Genomic DNA, 22,025 nt, shown 5'->3' on the forward strand with positions numbered 1-22,025 from the left:
CTGAAGAGAGACTGAAAGAAATGGGCATGTTTAGCCTTGAGAAGAGAAGACTGCGGGGAGACAGGGTAGCGCTCTTCAAGTTGTCACAGAGAGGAAGGCCAGGATCTCTTCTCGATCATCCCAGAGTGCAGGACACAGAATCATGGGCTCAAGGTACAGGAAGCCAGATTCCGTCTGAACATCAGAAAAGCTTCCTATTAGAGCAGTATGAATGGAACCCATTCCCTAGGGAGGTGGTGGGCTCTCCCACACTGGAGGCATTCAAGATGAGGCTGGACAGCCATCTGTCAGGGATGCTCTGACCTGGATTCCAGCATGGAGCAGGGGGTTGGACTTGATGGCCTTGTAGGCCCCTTCTAACCCTAGGACAGGAAGGCCTGGCTTGCTATGGTCCATGGGGTCACGAAGACCTGTCCTGACCTCACCTCACCTGACCTCACCTCCACAGACAATAAACAGAAAAGATGGAGGATTTCCGTGGACTTTGCGACTCAGCCCCAGCGAAAGAAAGCCTCGGGTCACAGGGAAAATGCCTATATCTAAAAAACGGTAAAGCCGTTCGTGTTCTTCTTCCATTTCCAATTTATGGATTTCTTTTCATGATTATTTTCATAAAATCTGCTGTTCACCGGACAAAAAAAAAAGGGGTCCGTGTGAGCTCCGGTCTGGGTCGACCAGGCTGCCCTGTTCCGAGGAGGATTCCGAGGACCTCGAATGTGATTACTCGAAGCCAACATGGATTTGTCAAAAACAAGTCCTGCCAGACAAATCTGATCTCATTTTTTGATCAAGTCACCTCCCTTGTAGACCGTGGGAATGCTGTAGACATCATATACCTCGACTTCAGCAAAGCTTTCGACAAAGTGCCCCATGATATCCTGATGAGCAAACTAGCTCGAAGTGGGCTAGATGAAACAACGATCCGGTGGATCCACAGTTGGCTACAGAATCGGACTCAAAGAGTGCTTATCAATGGGACCTTCTCCAACTGGGGAGAGGTAACGAGTGGGGTACCGCAGGGCTCAGTCCTGGGCCCAGTGCTCTTCAACATTTTTATGAATGACTTGGAGGAGGAGGTGCAGGGAATGCTGATCAAATTTGCAGATGACACAAAATTGGGTGGGATAGCTAATACTTTGGAAGACAGAAACAAAATTCAAAGTGATCTTGATAGGCTGGAGCGCTGGGCAGAAAACAACAGAATGGCATTTAATAGGGACAAATGCCAAGTTCTGCACCTAGGAAAAAGAAACCAAATGCACAGTTACAAGATGGGGGATACGTGGCTCAACCACACTACGAGCGAGAAGGATCTTGGAATTGTCGTCGATCACAAGCTGAATATGAGCCAACAATGTGATGTGGCTGCAAAAAAGGCAAATGCTATTTTGGGCTGCATTAATAGAAGCATCGCTTCCAAATCCCGGGAAGTACTAGTTCCCCTCTACTCAGCACTGGTTAGGCCTCATCTGGAGTACTGTGTCCAGTTCTGGGCACCACACTTTAAGAAGGATGCAGACAAGCTGGAGAGGGTTCAAAGGAGGGCAACAAAGATGATCAGGGGACTGGAAACAAAGCCCTATGAAGAGAGACTGAAAGAACTGGGCATGTTTAGCCTTGAGAAGAGAAGACTGAGGGGAGATATGATAGCACTCTTCAAGTACTTGAAAGGTTGTCACAGAGAAGAAGGCCAGGATCTCTTCTTGATCATCCCAGAGTGCAGGACACGGAATAATGGGCTCAAGTTACAGGAAGCCAGATTCCGGCTGAACATCAGGAAAAACTTCCTGAGTGTCAGAGCAATACGGCAATGGAACCAATTACCTGGGGAGGTGGTGGGCTCTCCCACACTGGAGGCCTTTAAGACGAGGCTGGACAGCCATTTGTCAGGGATGCTCTGACTTGGATTCCTGCATTGAGCAGGGGGTTGGACTCGATGGCCTTGTAGGCCCCTTCCAACCCTACTACTATTCTACTATTCTATGATTCTATGACCAGATTCATCAGAATTTGATCCCATTTAAAATTTGTGTGGAATTGTCTGACATCCCTGAGGATCATCTGTATGGTCATGTATTAGCTAATGTGTTTGAACATGTACTGTAGCTTAGGCTCAGCCTTCTGTGTGTACCAGTAAGTGTTAGTTCACAAAGAAGAAAATGCAAGCTAAACTGAATATTTGTTGAGGGATGCTGCAAGTGCTGGAACGATGCTGTCGAGAATGAGATTTTAAAGTGGTCTAAGTAAGTGTGAACTTTTATTGAAAGTCACTGGTGAGATATATTAGTACACTGAGGTAATAGTGGATTTGAAATCCTATGTGTTATGCATTGTCCCATTGTTGTGTTAGTTATTGTTATTTTCTTGCTTTGTCTTTTTGCTTTATATGTAGCCTAGCAAGCTTAATGATAAATGACTTGTTTTAATTGTTTAATAAACAACTGCATATAGAATCTGTGAGAATTAAAGAGAGGAGTGTATTAGATTTAGTTTCAGAAAAATAGCAAGCAGTCAGGTGCGAATTTGCCCAGACTCATATCCAGTAATAATGCAGTAATCAATAGCACAATGATGATTTGCTAGAAAGTTGGCAATTTTCATGATTTTAGAGTTTGTTCGTATAGCTGTATTCACATACAGTGAAAGCCACGTTTCTTCCTACTAACATAAGCTAAAACAACGCACCACACTTGCTCTTCACACTGTATACCTTCTAACTGATAAGGAATGTGGGCTCTCCCACACGGCAGGCGTTCAAGACGAGGCTGGACAGCCACCTGTCAGGGATGCTCTGACTTGGATTCCTGCATTGAGCAAGGGGTTGGACTCGATGGCCTTGTAGGCCCCTTCCAACCCTACCATTCTATAATTCTATGAATGCTTCTTTCTGTACTGTGAGAAAACTTATTTTCCTGCCCAAAGAGAAAGGCCTGAGTAAAGGGGGGGGGCAGCAGTGTGTGTACTTTCTGACTGTTTTCTAACTTTGTGAGACTTGCTGTATAGAATCCTGAGTGAATTAGCCTGTTATCTGTTCTGCCTGAGAGAAAGTTGCACCATCTGCTCAGATAACCAGCCCTGAAGAAAGTTAAGAGACATGTAAGCTTTCTTTTAACCTACAAATAGATTTCATCCAAATGAAGAAATGTTGTTCTTTTAAATATATATTAGTAGTTGTGTGTACAAAGCTCTGCAAATTCAACAGCATTTCCAGTGCCCCTACCATCCCCAGCCAGCAGGGCTGGTAGGAAAAGAAAAGAAAAGAATGGGGTCTTAAAGAACAAATTAGCCAAAATCTGTGCTAAAACTGGACTTAAATGACCAGATGCTCTTCCTTTGGCCCTGATAAACATGCGTGCCACTTCACACCGACAACCTGTGCTCAGTGCCCATAAGATCCTCATAAAGAAGCCCATGGGACTCCTGTCTTCAGCACCTATTAAAGAGCATCTTACTAATGTGCACTTCAGTGATGAGACTGTGTTTAACTATTGCCAAGCATTAATGAAGTGTGTGAAGGCTTTCCATTCACAGGTTAAAAAGCACTTCCAGACGTTCCTACAATAGTGTCACAACCTGTAGCCTAGAGATTGAGTCTCCATCAAAGTCCATCAGAGGAACTCTACCCTTGAGCCTCACCAAAACAGACCCCATCAGATGCTTGTTGAGCACCCACACCACCATGAAGCTGCAATGACAGCCTAGCTGGATCCCGGCATCCCATTGCAAGAAAGTATTGCCACCTGGAGTTGCCGTGCCCCCAAACCCGACAACGCTGGATGTGCCCTAACACAGAGTTCATCAGCCCTTTGAGTCATTGTGGACCTGAAAGAGAAGACAAGAGATGAAAGAGAAGACTGAGGGGTGAGGTGATATGATAGTGCTCTTCAAGTACTTGAAAGGTTGTCACAGAGAGGAAGGCCAGGATCTCTTCTTGATCATCCCAGAGTGCAGGACACAGAATCATGGGGTCAAATGACAAGAAGCCAGATTCCAGCTGAACATCAGGAAAAACGTCCTGTTAGAGCAATACATCAGTGGAACCAATTCCCTAGGGTGGTGGGCTCTCCCACACTGGAGGCGTTCAAGATGAGACTGGACAGCCATCTGTCAGGGATGCTCTGACTTGGATTCCTGCATTGAGCAAGAGGTTAGACTCGATGGTCTTATAGGCCCCTTCCAACCCTACTATTATATGATTCTATGATATGATTCTATGAACATCTAGTTGCCATCGTGTTATTGGCTTGTTGCCCTTTTTCCTGCTACTGTGTGAAATCTTCTTAGACTTTTGGCACTTTGGCCTCCTCTGGATTACAAATTTGTCGTTCAGTCGTTAAGTTGTGTCCGACTCTACGTGACCCCATGGACCATAGCATGCCAGGCCTTCCTGTCCTAGGGTTGGAAGGGGCCTACAAGGCCATCAAGTCCTCCACTCTCTCCCAGAGTGTGCTCAAGTTCATATTCATTGCATCGGTGATGCTATCTAGCCATCTCATCCTCTGCCATCCCCTTCTTCTTTGGCCTTCAATCTTTCCCAGCATCAGGGTCTTTTCCAGTGAGTTTTCTCTTCGCATTAGGTGGCCAAAATATTTGAGCTTAGATATAATGGTCACCTGAATTAAATTTGCCCATGCTTGTCCATTTGAGTTCGCTGATTCCCAAGATGTCGATGTTCAATCTTGCCATCTCATGTTTGACCACCTCCAGCTTACCTTGATTCATTGATCTGACATTCCAGGTTCCTAAACAATATTGTTCTTTACAGCATCGGACTTTCTTTTCACCACCAGACACATCCACAGCTGAGTGTCCTTTCGGCTTTGGCCCAGCCGCTTCACTCTTTCTGGCGATACTTGGAAATACCCCCTGCTCTTCCCCAGTAGTATATTGGACACCTTCCGACCGGAGGGGCTCATCTTCCGGCGTCATATCTTCTAGCCTTGTGATACGTTCCATGGGGTTTTCTTGGCAAGAATACTGGAGTGGATTGCCATTTCCTTCTCCAGTGGACCACATTTTGTCAGAACTCTCCGCCATGACCTGTCCGTCTTGGGTGGCCCTGCACGGCATAGCTTATGGCTTCACTGAGTTACGCAAGCCCCTTAGCCACAACAAGGCAGTGATCCATGAAGGGGGACTACAATTTAGCCACCTCTAAAAGACCAGTAGTCAAGCACTTACCTTTTCTTCCAACAGTGTAATCAACTTGCACTTGTTGCACATATAGCCCATGCTGATCTCAGTCAAGAAAACAAACATTGCACAGACTTTGCAGGTTGCCGCCACTGGAGAGTCTTTTCCTTCCATAGTCTCTATTCCCTTTATGTTTCTAGCTATCTGATTGTACTGGGATAAGCTGTGCTTTGTCCTCTATTCACTGGAGGTTAACAACAGAGTCCCACCGGTGTGGAAGTGTGTGTAACAAATAAAAATAAATTTCAAAACATGAAAACAAAAGTTGAAAAAAATGAAAAAAAAAATGTTAGGGGCCTCCCCCTTGACCTTCTCTGGCCAACTCCTGTTTGCTCCCCGTTTGTTCACTCTGATGGCTCACTGTCTGGGAGCTTGCTTGCTTCTTTAGTCCCAAGACCAGCTGGAGCAGCTTCTTCTGCTCTGCTCAGCTAGGAGACAGAAAACAGACTGTTTCTCTGTGATTAGATTGTGATTTGGGGGATTTGCCCGGTTACAATCATGAGGGGCCCTGAGGATCCCTGCCTCGGATTCGGGTTTCTGCATTGTGGCAACAGCTATGAATGGTAGAGCTATGATTTTTCTGGTTCAATCCATGGAAGCAGATATGCTCTGTGACTGGATTGTGGTTTTGGGGATTTGCTGTGTAAAAATCATATGAAATGAAACAGATCTCTGCCTTGGATCTATGTTTTTGCGCATGACTATGAACACAAGTGGTGGACCCATGATTTTCATGGTTCAGTCCATGGAGGCAGATATGCTCTGTGATTAGATTGTGGTTTGGGGGATTTTCCCTGTAAAAATCATGAGGAACCCTGCAGATCCTTGCCTCAAATCTGCATTTTTGTGCTGTGGCAGCACCAATGAGTAGCAGACCCATTATTTTCTTGGTTCAGTCTGTGGAGACAGATGTGCTTTGTGATAAGATGGCATTTGAGGGTACTTTTCTTGTAAAAACAATGAGGATCCCTAAGGATCCCTGCCTCGGATCCATGTTTTTATGCTCTGGAGGGGTCCACGAATGGTGAATCTCTGATTTTTCTGGTTTATTCTGTGGAGGCATGTGTGCTTTGTGATTTGTGTTTTAGGGGAGTTGCTCTGTAAGAATTATATGAAACCAAGAGGATCTCTACTTTGGATCCATGTTTTTGTGCCATGGCTGCACCCATGAGCGCTGGATCCATGATTTTTCTGGTTCAGTCGATGGAGGCAGATGTGCTCTTTGAAGTGATGGTGGTTTTGTGGGCGTCCTCTTTAAAAATCATATGAAATCAGGAAGATCCCTTTTTGATTTCATGGATCCTTCTTTTACCCAGTCCCCCGCTGGAGGCAGCAAGAGGATGCTGAACCAGCGCGACCCAGCTTGGCCTGCCTGGGCGGCAGGGCCCTCTTTCCAGGCAAAGCATCCTCGCACTGAGGCAAGAGTTGGGTTCGAAGCACATCGGAAGAGCCCTTTGCTTGTTCAGGCCCAAGGGAGCCCATGTCGTCCAGCATTCTCTTCCCACCAGAAGCCCCCACAGAAAGCCCACAAGCAGGACCACAGCGCAGGAGCGCCCTCCTCCCGCCCGTCTTCCCCACCAACGGGGGTACCGAAGCAGACTGCCTGTGGAGCACAGCCCCACTGAAATCCCAGTCCCTTTTCCAGCAGACCGCAGCGTATGTATTTATTTGTTACGTGTATATCCCGCCTTTTCCTCCAGGGAGCCTAAGGCAGTGTACGTGATTCTCTTCCTCCTCCCCATTTTATCCTCACAACAACCCTGTGAGGTAGCTTAGGCTGAGAGTCAGTGACTGGCCCGAAGTCACCCAGCGAGCATCATGGCTGAGCGGGGACTAGGACACAGATCTCCCAAGCCCCAGTCCAAGGAGCCGCAGGAGCCTGGCAGAGGGGCAGTGACCGAAAAACAAGGAAGGACGAGGCGCCCCTTCGGGCCTCCTCCTCCGGGGCAACAGGAAACTTCGGCGCGGGCGGCTCAGCAAACAGGCGCGTTGCTCAAGCCTGGGCGATCCCCGCTCCAGAAAGGGGCGGGCCGGGTTCCTGCGGCCTCTCGCCCGCCTCCTGCCCGGGCGCGCGGAGCGGCTCGGAGGCTCCCGCGGTGTCCACACGTGCAGACGAACCCGGGAACTCGCCAGCCCGTGTGCGTGGAGAGGGAGGGGGGGAGCGGAGCAGACGCGCCCTGCCGGAACTGCCTGTGGCGCGTGTGCGTTCGAAGACGGCGCCGCTGCTGGGCGCGTGTTCGGGGGGGGGGGGCAGCGCCTGACCCCGGGGCTCTTCTCCCCCCCGCCCCGTATCTGCTGGGCAGGGAACAGGGAAGGGGCCGGCCAAGGACGCCGCTGGGGCTTCCCCGTCGCGAAACCGCAAGAAGAGGCAGGTCCGGCCGAGGCGAACCTTCCCGGAATGTGCCCGGAGGGGTTGGCCTTGCGCAACGGGAGCGGGAGGCGGCTGCCCGGGCACTCTCCTGAGCAGCCGCAGGGCAGGCAGCCGCCCCATGGAGCTTCCAGAGGTACGGGGGGGGGGCGCGTGTCGGTTGGCCACGAGCCAGGACGGGGAGGGGGCGGCAGGACCCGCCTGGCCCCCACAATCTCCTGGCCAGGAGGGACGGACCGAGGGCGGCCGGCCGGTCTCCGGCTCATCTCTGCTCATTTTTCCCCGGGAAGGGGTGCGCAGTCTACCCCCCCGCTCCTGTTGGGAGGAGGGACAGCCCCCGCCCCGTGTCGGCTGAACACACACACACCTCCTCCCCCCACCGCGGCACCCATCACGGCCCCATTTCGCTCTTCTGCCCAAGGTGCCCAATGGGAGGGTAGGAAGGTTTGAAGGAGGGGCTGGCTCGGCTGGTGGGGGTCTCTGCAGGAAGAAGCCGGCTCCCATCTCCTGCCCCGTCAGACCCCCTGCCTCCCTCCTTCGGTGATGTCTAAGCCTGTCATAATAAAGCTGGGATGATGGACAGATGCCCTGGAGCTCCAGGGCGGTGGTGAGCTGCCTAGAGGCATCAGGAGTCCCATGTCCAGGTCTGGGTGCCCCAGTTTAAGAAGGGCATGGGTAAACTGGAGCATATCCAGAAGGTGGAGCAGACTTGTTCTCTGTTGTTCCCCAGGGCAGGACTAGAACCAATGGGTGGAAACGGCAGGGAAGCTTAAGGTTAGGAGATCGATCCTAACAGTCAGAGCTGTTCAGCAGTGGAACAGACTCTGCCTCTGGAGGCGGTGGGTTCTCCATTGCTGGAGGTATTGAAGCAGAGGCTTGATGGCCATCTGTTGGGGATGCTGCAGCTGCACCCTGCATTGTAGAACTTGGCATTTGGGGTCCCCACAAGATTGGAGGGGAGGGATGAGGGACAGAGAAGGGTGACTTGTTTAAGACCACATAACATGTTTGTGGCTGAGGTGAGAGTTGAACCCAGGACTTACCAGCTCTTACCCAGGCCTCATCCATAGCAACAAATCTTTAGGAACAATTAACACAAAATCAGACCTAATAATGGAGAAACAGAAGTTGATGGGTCTAATAGATCATCAGCAGTGTCATAATAGCCAGTCAAAGAGGCCTCAGGGCCGTAGCAGACGATGCACACACCAGAGACATCTGGGGAGGGACACTGCGTACAGGCATTTTTATGCTGATGCTAGAAGGCTCCGAGCCAAAATGGGAGAGTTGGAGTGCTTGGTTTTAAAGGAAAACCTGGATATAGTGGGCATTACAGAAATCTGGTGGAGCGGAAAGAACCAGTGGGATACGGTCATCTCTGGATGCAAACTCCATAGGAAGTTCAGGGAAGGGCGTACTGGAGGAGGTGTTGCTCTGTACGTCAAAGAGGGCATAGTATCAAGCAGACTAGAAAACCTAAAAGGGGTAGACTCTTCCACAGAAGTTCTGTGGGAGACAATACCAGGCTCCAAAACTAATTTAGTACCAGGAATATGCTATCGTCCCCCAGACCAGAATGCTCAGGGTGTGCTTGAGATGGAAAACGAAATCAGTGAGGGCTCCAAATGAAGAAGTGTTGCAATAATGGGTGATTTCAATTACCTACACATTGACTGGATAAATGTATATTCCCGTAATGACAAAGAGGTTAAGTTTCTTGATGCCCTATACAACTGTGCCCTAGAACAGTGGAACGGACCAGGGGGAGGCGACCCTGGATTTAATCCTAAGTGGTGCTGCCCAGTACGAGATGTGAGTGTTGTCAGACCAGTTGGAAACTCTGACCACAGTGCTATCGGATTTAATATACATTTCAGTGGAAAATTGCCAAGGAAGGCCAACAGAGTCACCTTGGCCTGCTTGCCTTCACTCTGTAGGCACGCCGTGTGCTGCCAACCTGATCTTTTCCTTTTTTTTCCTTCTCCTTCCCCTCTTTCAGACTACGCTGCCCCACCACCCAGGTTCCTCTTTTCTTACTGACTGCATTGCTTGGCCTTTTCCTTTCTTAAGAACATAAGCCATGCTGGATCTGACCAAAGGCCCATTTAGTCCAGCATTCTGTTCACACCGTAGCCAATGAGCTGCCCACAGGAAACCCACAAGCAAGGGAAGACGGCAACAGCACCCTCCTGCCCATGTTCCCCAGCAACTGATGTACATAGGTACGCACATCACACAGCATGCACAGACTTGTACAGGTGAAGGGGGTTGTTCACATAACCTGGTTTCAAAAGCAGCATATAGCCATTAGGACTAGTAGCCATTGATAGCCTTATCTTCCATGAATTTGTCCAATACCCTTTTAAAGCCATCCAAATTAGTGGCTATAACTACATCTAATGGAAGTGAATTCCATAGTTCAACTATGCGCTGTGTGAAGAAGGACTTATCATAGAATCACAGAATAGTAGGGTTGGAAGGGGCCTACAAGGCCATCGAGTCCAAACTCCAGCTCAGTGCAGGAATCCAAGTCAAAGTATCCCTGACAGATGGATGTCCAGCCTCATTTTGAATATCTCCAGTGTGGGAGAGCCCACCACCTCCCTAGGGAATCAGTTCCATTGTTGTATTGCTCTAACAGTCAGGACATTTCTCCTGATGTTCAGCTGGAATCTGGCTTCCCGTCACTTGAGCCCATGATTCCGTGTCCTGCACTCTGGGATGATCGAGAAGAGATCCTGGCCTTCCTCTCTGGGACAACCTTTCAAGTACTTGAAGAGCGCTATCCAGTCTCCCCTCGGTCTTCTCTTCTCAAGGCTAAACATGCCCAGTTCTTTCAGTCTCTCCTCATAGGGCTTTTTTTCCAGTCCCCTGATCATCTTTGTTGCCCTCCTCTGAACCCTCTCCAGCTTGTCTGCATCCTTCTTAAAGTGTGGTGCCCAGATGAGTACTGGACACAGTACTCCAGATGAGGCCTAACCAGTGCTGAGAAGAGGGGAACTAGTACTTCCTGGGATTTGGAAGCTATGCTTCTATTAATGCAGCCCAAAATAGCATTGGCCTTTTTTGCAGCCACATCACATTGTTGGCTCCTACTCAGCTTGTGATCAACAACAATTCCAAGATCCTTCTCGCTTGTAGTGTGGTTGAGCCACGTATTCCCCATCTTGTAACTGTGCCTTTGGTTTCTTGTTCCTAGGTGCAGAACTTGGCATTTATCCCTATGAAATGTCATTCTGTTGTTTTCTGCCCAGTGCTCCAGTCTATCCAGATCACTTTGAATTTTGTTTCTGTCTTCCAAAGTATTAGCTATCCCGCCCAATTTTGTGTCATCTGCCAATCTGATCAGCATTCCCTGCACCTCCTCCTCCAAGTCATTCATAAAAATGTTGAAGAGCACTGGGCCCCCAGGACTGAGTATTGTGGTACCTCGCCCGTTACCTCTCCCCAGTTGGAGAAGGTCCCATTGATCAGCACTCTTGGAGTCCGATTCTGTAGCCAACTGTGGATCCACCGGATTGTTGTTTCATCTAGTCCACTTTGAGCTAGTTTGCTCATCAGGAGATCATGGGGCACTTTGTCGAAAGCTTTGCTGAAGTCGACGTATATGATGTCTACAGCATTCCCACAAGGGAGGTGACTTGATCCAAAAATGAGATCAGATTTGTCTGGCAGGACTTGTTTTTGACAAATCCATGATGGATTCGAGTAATCACGGCATTGTTGTCAAGGTGCTTCCAGATGGATTGCTTTATGATCTGCTCCAGAATTTTCCCAGGGATTGATGTCAGACTGACTGGTCTGTAGTTCCCAGGTTCCTCCTTTTTACCCTTTTTGAAGATAGGGACAACGTTAGCCCTCCTCCAGTCATCTGGCACTTTATTTTATTTATTTATTTATTTCATTTCTATACCGCCCAATAGCCGAAGCTCTCACTTCCCCCGTCCTCCATGATTTCTCAAAGAGAATAGACAGCGGTTCTGAGAGTTCTTCTGCCAGTTCCTTTATGACTCTAGGATGCAGTTCATCTGGCCCTGGAGATTTGAACTCATTCAAAGTAATGAGTTGTTCCTTGACCATATGCCTATCGATCTCAAGCTGCAATCCTGCCCCTTCAGCCTGTACTTTGCCTTTGCCAGGGGGCTCATAGACCCTCTTTTGGGAGAAGACTGAGCCAAAGTAGGAATTGAGCACCTCTGCCTTTTCTTTGTCATCTGTTATCGTTTTGCCATCCTTATTTAATAGCTGAACCACCATTTCTTTCCTCTGCCTTTTACTATGCACATAGCTGAAGAAAGCCTTTTTGTTGTTTTTAGCATCCCTTGCTAAACTCAGCTCATTCTCAGCTTTAGCCTTCCTGACGCCATCCCTGCAATTCTGTACTATCTGCCTGTACTCTTCCTTTGTTACTTGGCCTTCTTTCCACTTCCGATATGTGTCCTTTTTTGTTTTCAGGTCATCCCTAATCTTTTTGTGAAGCCACATTGGCTTCTTCTGTTGTCTTGCACCTTTTCTTCTTGTTGGAATGGTTTGTGATTGTGCCTTGAGAATTTCCTTTTTTAAAAGCTCCCACCCATCTTGGACTCCATTTCTCGTTAGCATCGCTTGCCATGGGACCTTACTGATCATTGTTCTGAGTTTATTAAAATCAGCTTTCCTAAAATCCATTGTACGCGTTTGACTACGCTCAGCTTTTGCTTCCCTTAGAACCAAGAACTCAAGTACAACATGGTCGCTTTCCCCCAGAGTTCCTGTAACTGCTACTTTATCCACTAAGTCATCTCTGTTGGTTAGGATCAAGTCACGGATAGCCGATCCTCTAGTTCCTTCCTCTATGGATGAGAAAACTATCTGGGCCCCAAAGTTCTTGAGTTTCCTTCCCAAAGCTTCAAAGTCTGACGTGATTTCTTCGTAGCTCCGCTTGGCAGTATCATTTGTTCCCACATGGATGAGAAGAAAGGGATACCTGTCAGTGGGCTTTGTGAGTGCAGGCAACCTTTCAGTCACATCCCTAATTTGTCCTCCCGGGAGACAACATACCTGGCGAGTCCATGGGTCTTTGTGACATACTTGGGTCTCGATCCCACGCAGCAAGGAGTCTCCCACTACTACCACTCTTCTCTTCTTTTTGTTTTAGGCCTGGGTTTCATCGCCTCTGTTTGACTGACCTTCAGCCTCTTGCTCACTCTCATGCAGGTTCCCCTGTGATTCTTCCTCTGCAGGCTGTCCTCCAGTCTCATCCGCAAGTACCTGGAATCGGTTCCACAGCTCCACTGCTTCCACTGCTGCAGAGTGGCATCTAGTTCTTCTCTCCTAACTGTCACCCTTTTCCAAGTAGTATCCTCTACTCCAGTTTTCTTCACCTCAGCATTTCCCACTTCTGCCTCATCTTGCTGCTGCGTTTCAAGTATCTGGTCTTCCCTTTGCTGCTGTAGTTCCCCCATTCTGTCCAAGAACTCTTCGTGTTCTCTTATTCCCCGGAGGGTCGACAGTCGCCGCTCCAGTCCGCTTACTTTTTCTTCCAGCAGTGTGATCAACTTGCACTTGTTGCAGGTGTCGGCCACGTTGTTCTCAGGCAAGAAAACAAACATTGCACACACCTTGCAGGTCACCACCACTGGAGAGTCTTGTCCTTCCGTTGCCTCTTTTCCCTTTTTGTGTCTAGCTTTGTGATTGTTCTAGACTAGCCTGTGCCTACTCCTCTACTCAGTAGAGGTTAAAAGCAGAGTCCCACTGGTGTGAAAGCTTATGTTACAAGACAAATAAATGGAAAAAAGTTAGTTAAAAAATAAAATAGAAAATGAAAAAAAAATGTTAGGGGCCTCCCCCTTGACCTCCCCTGCTGAACTCCCCTGGCCAACTCCTGTTTGCTCCCCCTGTCCGCTCGCTCTGTTCGCTCTCTCTCTGGGAGCTTGCCTGCTTCTGTAGTCCCTGGACCAGCTGGAGCAGCTTGCTCTGCTCTGCTCTGCTCTTGGGCAAGAATACCACTTTTAAAAGTAGTCCATCTTGCCTTTCATGGCTTCCGTGACATACCAGCCTCTGTGGACTGCTTTTTTAAATTTCCTAATCGGGATTATACATTCTAGTTGAATTTCTATTATCATTGTTTTAATTAACCTCCAAGCATCTTGAAAGGCTGTCACAGGGAAGAAGGCCAGGATCTCTTCTCAATCATCCCAGAGTGCAGGACACGGAATCACGAAGCCAGATTCCGGCTGAACATTAGGAAAAACTTTCTGACTGTTAGAGCAATACGACAATGGAACCAATTCCCTAGGGAGGCGGTGGGCTCTCCCACACTGGAGGCGTTCAAGACGAGGCTAGACAATCACCTGTCATAGAATCATAGAATCATAGAATAGTAGGGTTGGAAGGGGCCTGCAAGGCCATCGTGTCCAAGCCCCTGCTCAATGCAGGAGTCTTGTACTCTAACGTAAATATGTTCTTGGCATTCCTGAGTCTCTGATAAAGCACTGTGTCTTTGTTTGGCATGACAATTTCACACAGAGGTAGAATAGACATAGCCTAGCTTATAAAATTATGGGATAACAGACATATTACAACTGAAATTTCTATAACACTATCAGAACTACAAGAAATAGTAACATTCAATTTTGCTAAGAGGTCACAACCTAATAAATTTATTGGACTATGTTTCATCAAAATAAAAGAATGCTCGGTTTGTAGTGGGCCAATTTTTACAGTAACCGGTATACTCATAGGGTGAGGCCTTGGTGTTTTTTTTTTTTTAATCAATTCCTATTATTGGTTCTCTGCGCCCAGAGAAAGGGAGTGCGCTTTTATTTAAAAGACAGTAGGTGGCGCCAGTTGCTTTCGAACTGTGGTGCTGTGGTGCTGGAGAAGACTCTGACGAGTCCCCTGGACTGGAAGGAGGTCAAATCAGTCAATCCTAAAGGAAATCAACCCTGAGTGCTCATTGGAAGGACAGATACTGACGCTGAAGCTCAAATATTTTGGCCACCTAATGCGAAGAGAAAACTCTCTGGAAAAGACCCTGATGCTGGGAAAGACTGAAGGCTAAAGGAGAAGAGGACGGCAGAGGATGAGATGGCTAGATAGCATCACTGATGCAATGAATATGAACTTGAGCACGCTCCGGGAGAGAGCGCAGGACAGGAAGGCCTGGTGTGCTATGGTCCATGGGGTCACGAAGAGTCGGACACGACTGAACGACTGAACAACAAGATGGCGCCAGTATCCACAAGACAATCATAGGGCTGTCTGTCAATGGTCAAAGCGAGAACCGGTTTGTTTATTTTTAGCTACCAAATGTTAGGGGAGGAATTTTCAACTACCTGAAATTCTTCACTAAAATCTCCATCCTCACGTCATTGAGTCTGCTGCCATTCATCTGTTTTCAACCCTTGATAGGCTGCCTGGTCTCATAGAATCATAGAATAGTAGGGTTGGAAGGGGCCTACAAGGCCATCGAGTCCAACCCCCTGCTCAATGCAGGAATCCAAGTCAGAGCATCCCTGACGGATGGCTGTCCAGCCTCATCTTGAACGCCTCCAGTGTAGGAGAGCCCACCACTTCCCTAGGGAATGGGTTCCATTCGTACTGCTCTAAAAGTCAGGACATTTTTCCTGATGTTCAGCCGGAATCTGGCTTCCTGTCACTTGAGCCCATGATTCCGTGTCCTGCACTCTGGCATGATGGAGAAGAGATCCTGGCCTTCCTGTCTGTGACAACCTCTGAAGTACTTGAAGAGAGCTATCATATCTCCCCTCAGCCTTCTCAAGGCTAAAAATGCCCAGTTCTTTCAGTCTCTCTTCATAGGGCTTTATTTCCAGTCCGCTGATCATCTTTGTTGCCCTCCTCTGTTTGTCTGCATCCTTCTTAAAGTGTGGTGCCCAGAACTGGACACAGTACTCCAGATGAGGCCTAACCAGTGCTGAGTACAGGGGAACTAGTACTTCCCAGGATTTGGAAGCTATGCTTCTATTAATGCAGCCCAAAATAGCACTTAGAATCATAGAATAGTAGGGTTGGAAGGGGCCTACAAGGCCATCTAGTCCAACCCCCTGCTCAGTGCAGGAATCCAAGTCAGCATCCCTGACAGATGGCTGTCCAGCCTCGTCTTGAAGGCCTCCAGTGTGGGAGAGCCCACCACCTCCCCAGGTAATTGGTTCCATTGTTGTATTGCTCTAACAGTCAGGAAGTTTTTCCTGATGTTCAGCCGGAATCTGGCTTCCTGTAACTTGAGCCCATGATTCCGTGTCCTGCACTCTGGGATGATCAAGAAGAGATCCTGGCCTTCCTCTCTGTGACAACCTTTCAAGTATTTCAAGAAGCCAATATGAAGCCACATTGGCTTCTTCTGTTGTCTTCCACCTTCTTGTTGGAATTGTTTGTGATTGTGCCTTGAGAATTTCCTTTTTTAAAAGCTCCCACCCATCTTGGACTCCTTTTCTTGTTAGCGTCACTTGCCATGGGACCTTACCGATCATTGTTCTGAGTTTATTTCCTAAAATCCAGGGTATGCGTTTGACTACACTCGGCTCATGCTTAAGTAAAAAAACCTTGCCTTTGTTTTCATGCTTAAGTAAAAAAAAACTTGCCATTGTTTTCAAGGTGCTTCCAGATGGATTGCTTTCTAATCTGCTCCAGAATATTCCCAGGGATTGATGACAGACTGACTGGTCTGTAGTTCCCAGGTTCCTCCTTTTTACCTTTTTTGAAGATAGGGACAACATGAGCCCTCCTCCAGTCATTTGGCACTTCACCCATCCTCCATGATTTCTCAAAGAGAATAGACAGTGGTTCTCATAGAATCATAGAATAGTAAGTTTGGAAGGGGCCTACAAGGCCATCGACTCCAACCCCCTGCTCAATGTATGAATCCAAGTCAGAGCATCCCTGACAGATGGCTGTCCAGCCTCGTCCTGAATGCCTCAAGTGTGGGAGTGCCCACCACCTCCCTAGGGAATGCGTTCCATTGTCATATTGCTGTAACAGTCAGGAAGATTTTCCTGATGTTCAGCCGGAATCTGGCTTCCTGTAACTTGAGCCCATGATTCCATGTCTTGCACTCTGGCATCCTGGCCTTCCTCTCTGTGACAACCTTTCAAGTACTTGAAGAGTGCTATCATATCTGCCCTCAGTCTTCTCAAGGCTAAACATGCCCAGTTCTCTCAGTCTCTCTTCATAGGGCTTTGTTTCCAGTCCCCTGATCATCTTTGTTGCCCTCCTCTGAACCCTCTCCAGTTTGTCTGCATCCTTCTTCAAGTGTGGTGCCCAGAACTGGACACAGTACTCCAGATGAGGCCTAACCAGTGCTGAGTAGAGGGGAACTAGTACTTCCCGAGATTTGGAAGCTATGCTTCTATTAATGCAGCCCAAAGTGGCATTGGCCTTTTTTGCAGCCACATCACATTGTTGGCTCATATTCAGCTTGTGATCGACAACAATTCCAAGATCTTTCTCGCTTGTAGTGTTGTTGAGCCACGTATCCCCCATCTTGTAACTGTGCATTTGGTTCCTTTTTCCTAGGTGCAGAACTTGGCATTTGTCCCTATGAAATGTCATTCTGTTGTTTTCTGCCCAGCACTCCAGTCTATCCAGATCACTTTGAATTTTGTTTCTGTCTTCCCAAGTATTAGCTATCCCGCCCAATTTGGTGTCATCTGCAGATTTGATCAGCATTCCCTGCACCTCCTCCTCCAAGTCATTAATACAAATGTGGAAGAGCACTGGGCCCAGGACTGAGCCCTGCGGTACCCCACTCGTTACCTCTCCCCAGTTGGAGAAGGTCCCATTGAGAAGCACTCTTGGAGTCCGATTCAGTAGCCAAGTTCCAGTCCTCTGGCACTTCCCCCGTCCTCCATGATTTCTCAAAGTGAATAGACAGCGGTTCTAAGAGTTCTTCTGCCAGTTCCTTTATTACTCTAGGATGCAGCTGTCAAGGATGCTCTGACTTGGATTCCTGCATTGAGCAGGGGGTTGGACTCGATGGTCTTGTAGGCCCCTTCCAACCCTACTATTCTGTGATTCTACTATTCTATGATTTTATGATCATGGAGAAACTTGGCACTCTTGGCTCTCCCTTTCAACTTCGCTTTACTGATCCCCTGGTTAGGATTCTGAGGTGTTTGGAGGAGGGGCGAGAAAGAAGTGGATTAAATAAAATAAAAGGGAAGCTGCAGGAAAAGGAATGAAAGGAACTACAAAAATGACAGGAAGAAAGAAACACTGCCAGCTTCCTCCCAGTCCATTCTTTCCATTTTTGTCTTTGCTTCTGTCGTTATGGAAAAACCCAGGCGAGCCTGCCAGTCCTTTCCAGAGGAGAGCAGTGGTCCCACTGGCAGGAAAGCAGCAGCGGTGTACTCTCTGCATCCTCATCCCATGCTGCTGAGATTCTCAGTGGCATCTGGCTGGCCACTGATGTATGGGGAGATGAACATTTGTGGCATAGGCAACATCATGGTGGCCACAGTGTGAGGGAATCTTTAGCCTGGGGTAGAGTGCATGGCTATAGTGGAGGCAGGACTCTTGGGCACAGCACCAGCAGTTTTTTTATTAGCAGGGATGCTGATGTCATCTGCTGCCCCCCTCAGGCTTCCCTATTCCCTCTGAGCTTAGCTGCAGTCCTCACAGTTGCTTGCAGAGAAATTGATTTTCCCAGCATCCATATATTGTTGTGAGCTCTCCCTGCTGTGATGCCAGGTATTTGGGGGTGGTTGGTCTTGAAAGGCAGTTATGGTCCATTGGCTTTACAAAAGGCCTGCCCCTGCTAGAGATAAAAACTGCTGGAATTGGTTCCTTGGCTCTGAGATCAAATGTTTCCCTCTGCTGTTGGGAAAAGAAACTCCTAGAAAATCTTAAGCTGGTAGCCCTATGCTGTCTGGGGACATGTTGTGTCCCTCTCTTTCCCTTTCTCATGCAGTCTCCGGTCGCACCAGCCAATGTCCAACATGCTAATCACTACATTGCCCTTTGCCAGCTCACTATGCTATGACTGTCAGCTGATCCTAATAAATGGGATATTACGCTACGCATGCTGCGGTTTGGGGTGCGGGTGGGGTGTACCTACACAAGTATGCGCGCGCACGTGCGCGCACACACACACACACACACACACAGATCGACACAGTTGTCTGCATTGTGGACGCTCCTTGGGGCATGGATTTCGGGACTGCCACAGTGAGCCCCTGCATTCCAGCATTTACCACAACACCCCTGGCAGTGTGTGAGGAGAAAACAAGCCGTGTGTGTGTGTGTCAGGACTGAGCACCACAAGCAGGCCTGAGCGTATGTTCATTTCCTTTTCAGCCGCCATTGCAGAACCTCTCAGTGCTGCCTCTTGGTGGCTCTGTGTGGAACAGTGGCAATACCACCTCCAGCTGTTCAGAGAGTGCGGACTTCCAGTACCTCCTCTTTCCTGTGGTCTACAGCCTGGTCTTTGTCCTGGGCCTGGCTGGGAATCTCTTTGTGTTGGGCTACTTCCTCCAGACCAAGTCGGCCACTGCCCCAGCCAATGTCTTCCTGGTGAACCTGGCCACCATCGACCTGCTGTTTGTGCTAACCTTGCCTTTCCGCATTGCCTACCATGCCCTTCACAACAACTGGATCTTTGGGGAGGCCCTCTGCAAAATCACGGGCTGCCTGTTCTTCGCCAACCTCTACGGCAGCTCCCTCTTCCTGGCCTGCATCTGCCTGGAGCGCTACGTGGCCGTGGTGCACCCTCTGCGGCACCTGCAGTTGCGGCAGCTCCGCTTCCGCGTGGGTGCCGCCCTGGTGGTCTGGATGGTGCTGGTGGCGGCCATCCTGTACCTGGCGCTTCGTGGGCCCCTGACCAGCGCCTTCCCTGACGGCCGCATCGCCTGCCTTGAGAACTTCTCCTCCAGCTCCTGGAAGGGGCGCATCTCCAGCGTCAGCATCTTTGCGGCTGTGGTTGGCTTCCTGCTGCCCCTCCTCCTGATTGGCGTCTGCTACCCAATGATTGCATGGAGGCTGCTGGCCTCCTCCGGGATGCAGCCCGGGTCCCGTGCCGTGAGGCGCAAAGCGCTGCGGACAGTGCTTGTGGTCCTCGGGGTTTTCCTGGTCTGCTTCGCACCCTACCACCTGGTGCAGCTTGTCCACACTCTGGGACGTGTGGGTGTCCTGGGTGGCTGCCCCCTCATCCGCGCCACCTATGTTGCCCGGCGCATCACCATGGCACTCACAAGTCTCAATGCCTGCCTGGATCCTCTGGTCTACTATTTCGCTGCTGAGCGCTTTGCCTGGCAGCTAGACTGGTGGAAATGTGCCTGCTGCCGCCACTGCCTGGAGAACCCCCAGCGGCCCCTGCAGCTCTGCGCATTGGCCGCCCCGAAAGTCTCCTCCTCTGGGGAAAGCACTTTGCCTGGCACAGAGCAGTGAGCAGGGATTCCCCTCCCCACTTGCCCTGGCTGGCTGTTCTCCCACTCTACAGGAGATTTCCTTAGCCTTGCACTGAAGTTGCATGTGTGTGAGCTTGTCTGCGTGTGCATCCACATGTTTGTGTGTGTAGGAAGTAAAAAGACAGTGGGTAAGGGGACACAAGACCGCTCCCCTCTGCTATTGCCTTTACTTTTTACAAGCCTCTCACTTCTAATAGCTGCACGCCCTTTTTGTAGGACTTCAGCTTTTCAGCCCTGGCCTAAAGACTTGTGCTACAGGGAAAACCCCAAAGAAACTGCACAGACCACATTGCGGAACACCCCAACTTTCTTGGAGGAGGCCGCTTCCCCTGTCCCCATTCATAAGCTCATTTATTCTCTCTCTCTCTCTCTCTCTGTTGGGTTGCACGATTTGACCGCATGTGCTGAAGTGTGTGGACTGCAGATTTTAACAAGCGTATGGGACCTGGCTGCATCCCCCCTCCCCTCCCTACATTACGGCAGTCTTTGCATGATTTCTGAAGGCAATAACAATACTTCTGCATTTGCACTCATCTGTTTACAGTATGGCTGTTTGCATTTTTCTTTTAGTTTTATATACACTTTTATTAACTGAATATCTACATACTATTAAAGAAATGCCATAAACCTAAAAGGGTCTCTTTCCTACCTACAATTCTTAAGCAGAACTTCTGAGGCATGGAGCTGTTGGTGAGTTCAGCATCAGGCCAAGCCATCCTATAGCCCAATTATGTTTGGGGTGGGGATGGGGGCAGGAAAAGGGTGTCACTGCAATACAAGCAGAATAGCTCTTGTATCCTATACATCAGGGCCACAGATAGAGACACACACACCCCCGCCGCCGCCAAAGAGCTGCATTCCCTGAGGTGTAATCTGTTGGGGGCTGCATGCCAGCAGTGGGTGGACCTCAAGCCAGAAGTGGGCAAAGCCAGAGACATCCCCCTCACTCTCTCAAATCAAGATCTTCACCATTCTCTCTCTCCTCTCATCCCCCTATCCATAAACACATACACCATCCACCCATCCATCCATCCATCCATCCATCCATCCATCATTCATTCATTCATTCATTCTGATTCTTACACCCCCACACACACCAGTCCCTGTGACAATCCTCCCCCCACTGCTTCTTCATCAGCACCTCTGCCTTGAAGCTGCTTTTATTAAACAAAGCTATTTTAGCTGAAAGCCCTCACTGCCACTAGCTCAGCCTTAGGAGAAGCATTTCAACTTTCTACCATGGGGGTGGGGGTTGGGTGGGGGGCTGCACAAAAGCTGGGAAACCATCAAACAACCGGTGGTAGGGGGGAAGGGGATGGGGGCAGGGGGCATGGCAATCTGGGTGTCAGGGTTCCCCTTATGACCTGGACCCCCTGAGCAACTCCTTAAGGATCTCTTGCCTCCTGAAGAGTCCCACCTTCCTCCTTTTACCTTCCCCTCCCCAGTAACGTGGGGTTTAGGCTGTCGGTGTGGGGTGACTGACCCTCTAGACACAGGGTTCAACCACAGGTTTACTGGTAAATTAAAGCAAGCAAATCACAACTAAAGGTATTTACACAATACAGCTGAGTGATACAAAAGGCATTAAGAGAAAATAAAAGCAAGTTCCTTTACCCTAGCTGTACTTAGACTTCTCCAGGCTGCTGCTGCTTGCTCTCTCTTCAGCCTCTGGTCTCCTTGACTCTGCTCTTACTGGCTGTCTTCATATACTCTCCTCCCTCAAAACTGGAAGTCCTGTTTCAAATCTGAAGAAATGAAACTTAACTGGGGAAATGAAACTGCTCCTCTCAGGGATACCTCCCCTCAACAACCCCCCCCCCAGCCTTTAGACCTCACCTTTTCCTTTCCTTGCCTCTGTAAGGCCTCAGACCTTCACACTGGGGAACCCCCATAGACCTGGATTAGGACTCCAGGAGAGCTGCATCTGGCCCCTCCCCCACCCCTCCGGTTATTCTTCACTCAAGCCCTCCTGCACTCTCCGTCAGTGCTGAACATGTGTTTTTTTAAAACAGGTTTTCTTTAAGTACCCCCAAAGAAACATGAAAAGGGTGCTCATGAACATG

General features: G+C 49.0%; 1 protein-coding gene across 1 annotated transcript; it reads left to right on the forward strand.

Moving 5' to 3' along the window:
- Positions 1–7,370: 7,370 nt before the first annotated feature.
- On the forward strand, positions 7,371–20,593 carry LOC146349146 (lysophosphatidic acid receptor 6-like). Its single transcript, XM_084848444.1, has 2 exons — positions 7,371–7,697; positions 18,854–20,593. Exons 1-2 carry the CDS (start codon positions 7,683–7,685, stop codon positions 19,940–19,942), a joined length of 1,104 nt encoding a protein of 367 aa, XP_084704570.1. The 5' UTR covers positions 7,371–7,682; the 3' UTR covers positions 19,943–20,593.
- Positions 20,594–22,025: the final 1,432 nt, after the last annotated feature.

Source organism: Heloderma suspectum, chromosome 4 (assembly GCF_057233095.1).
Source record: "Heloderma suspectum isolate Gila_16-S chromosome 4, 16-S_ref, whole genome shotgun sequence".
In the NCBI taxonomy this organism is placed as follows: Eukaryota; Metazoa; Chordata; class Lepidosauria; order Squamata; family Helodermatidae; genus Heloderma; species Heloderma suspectum.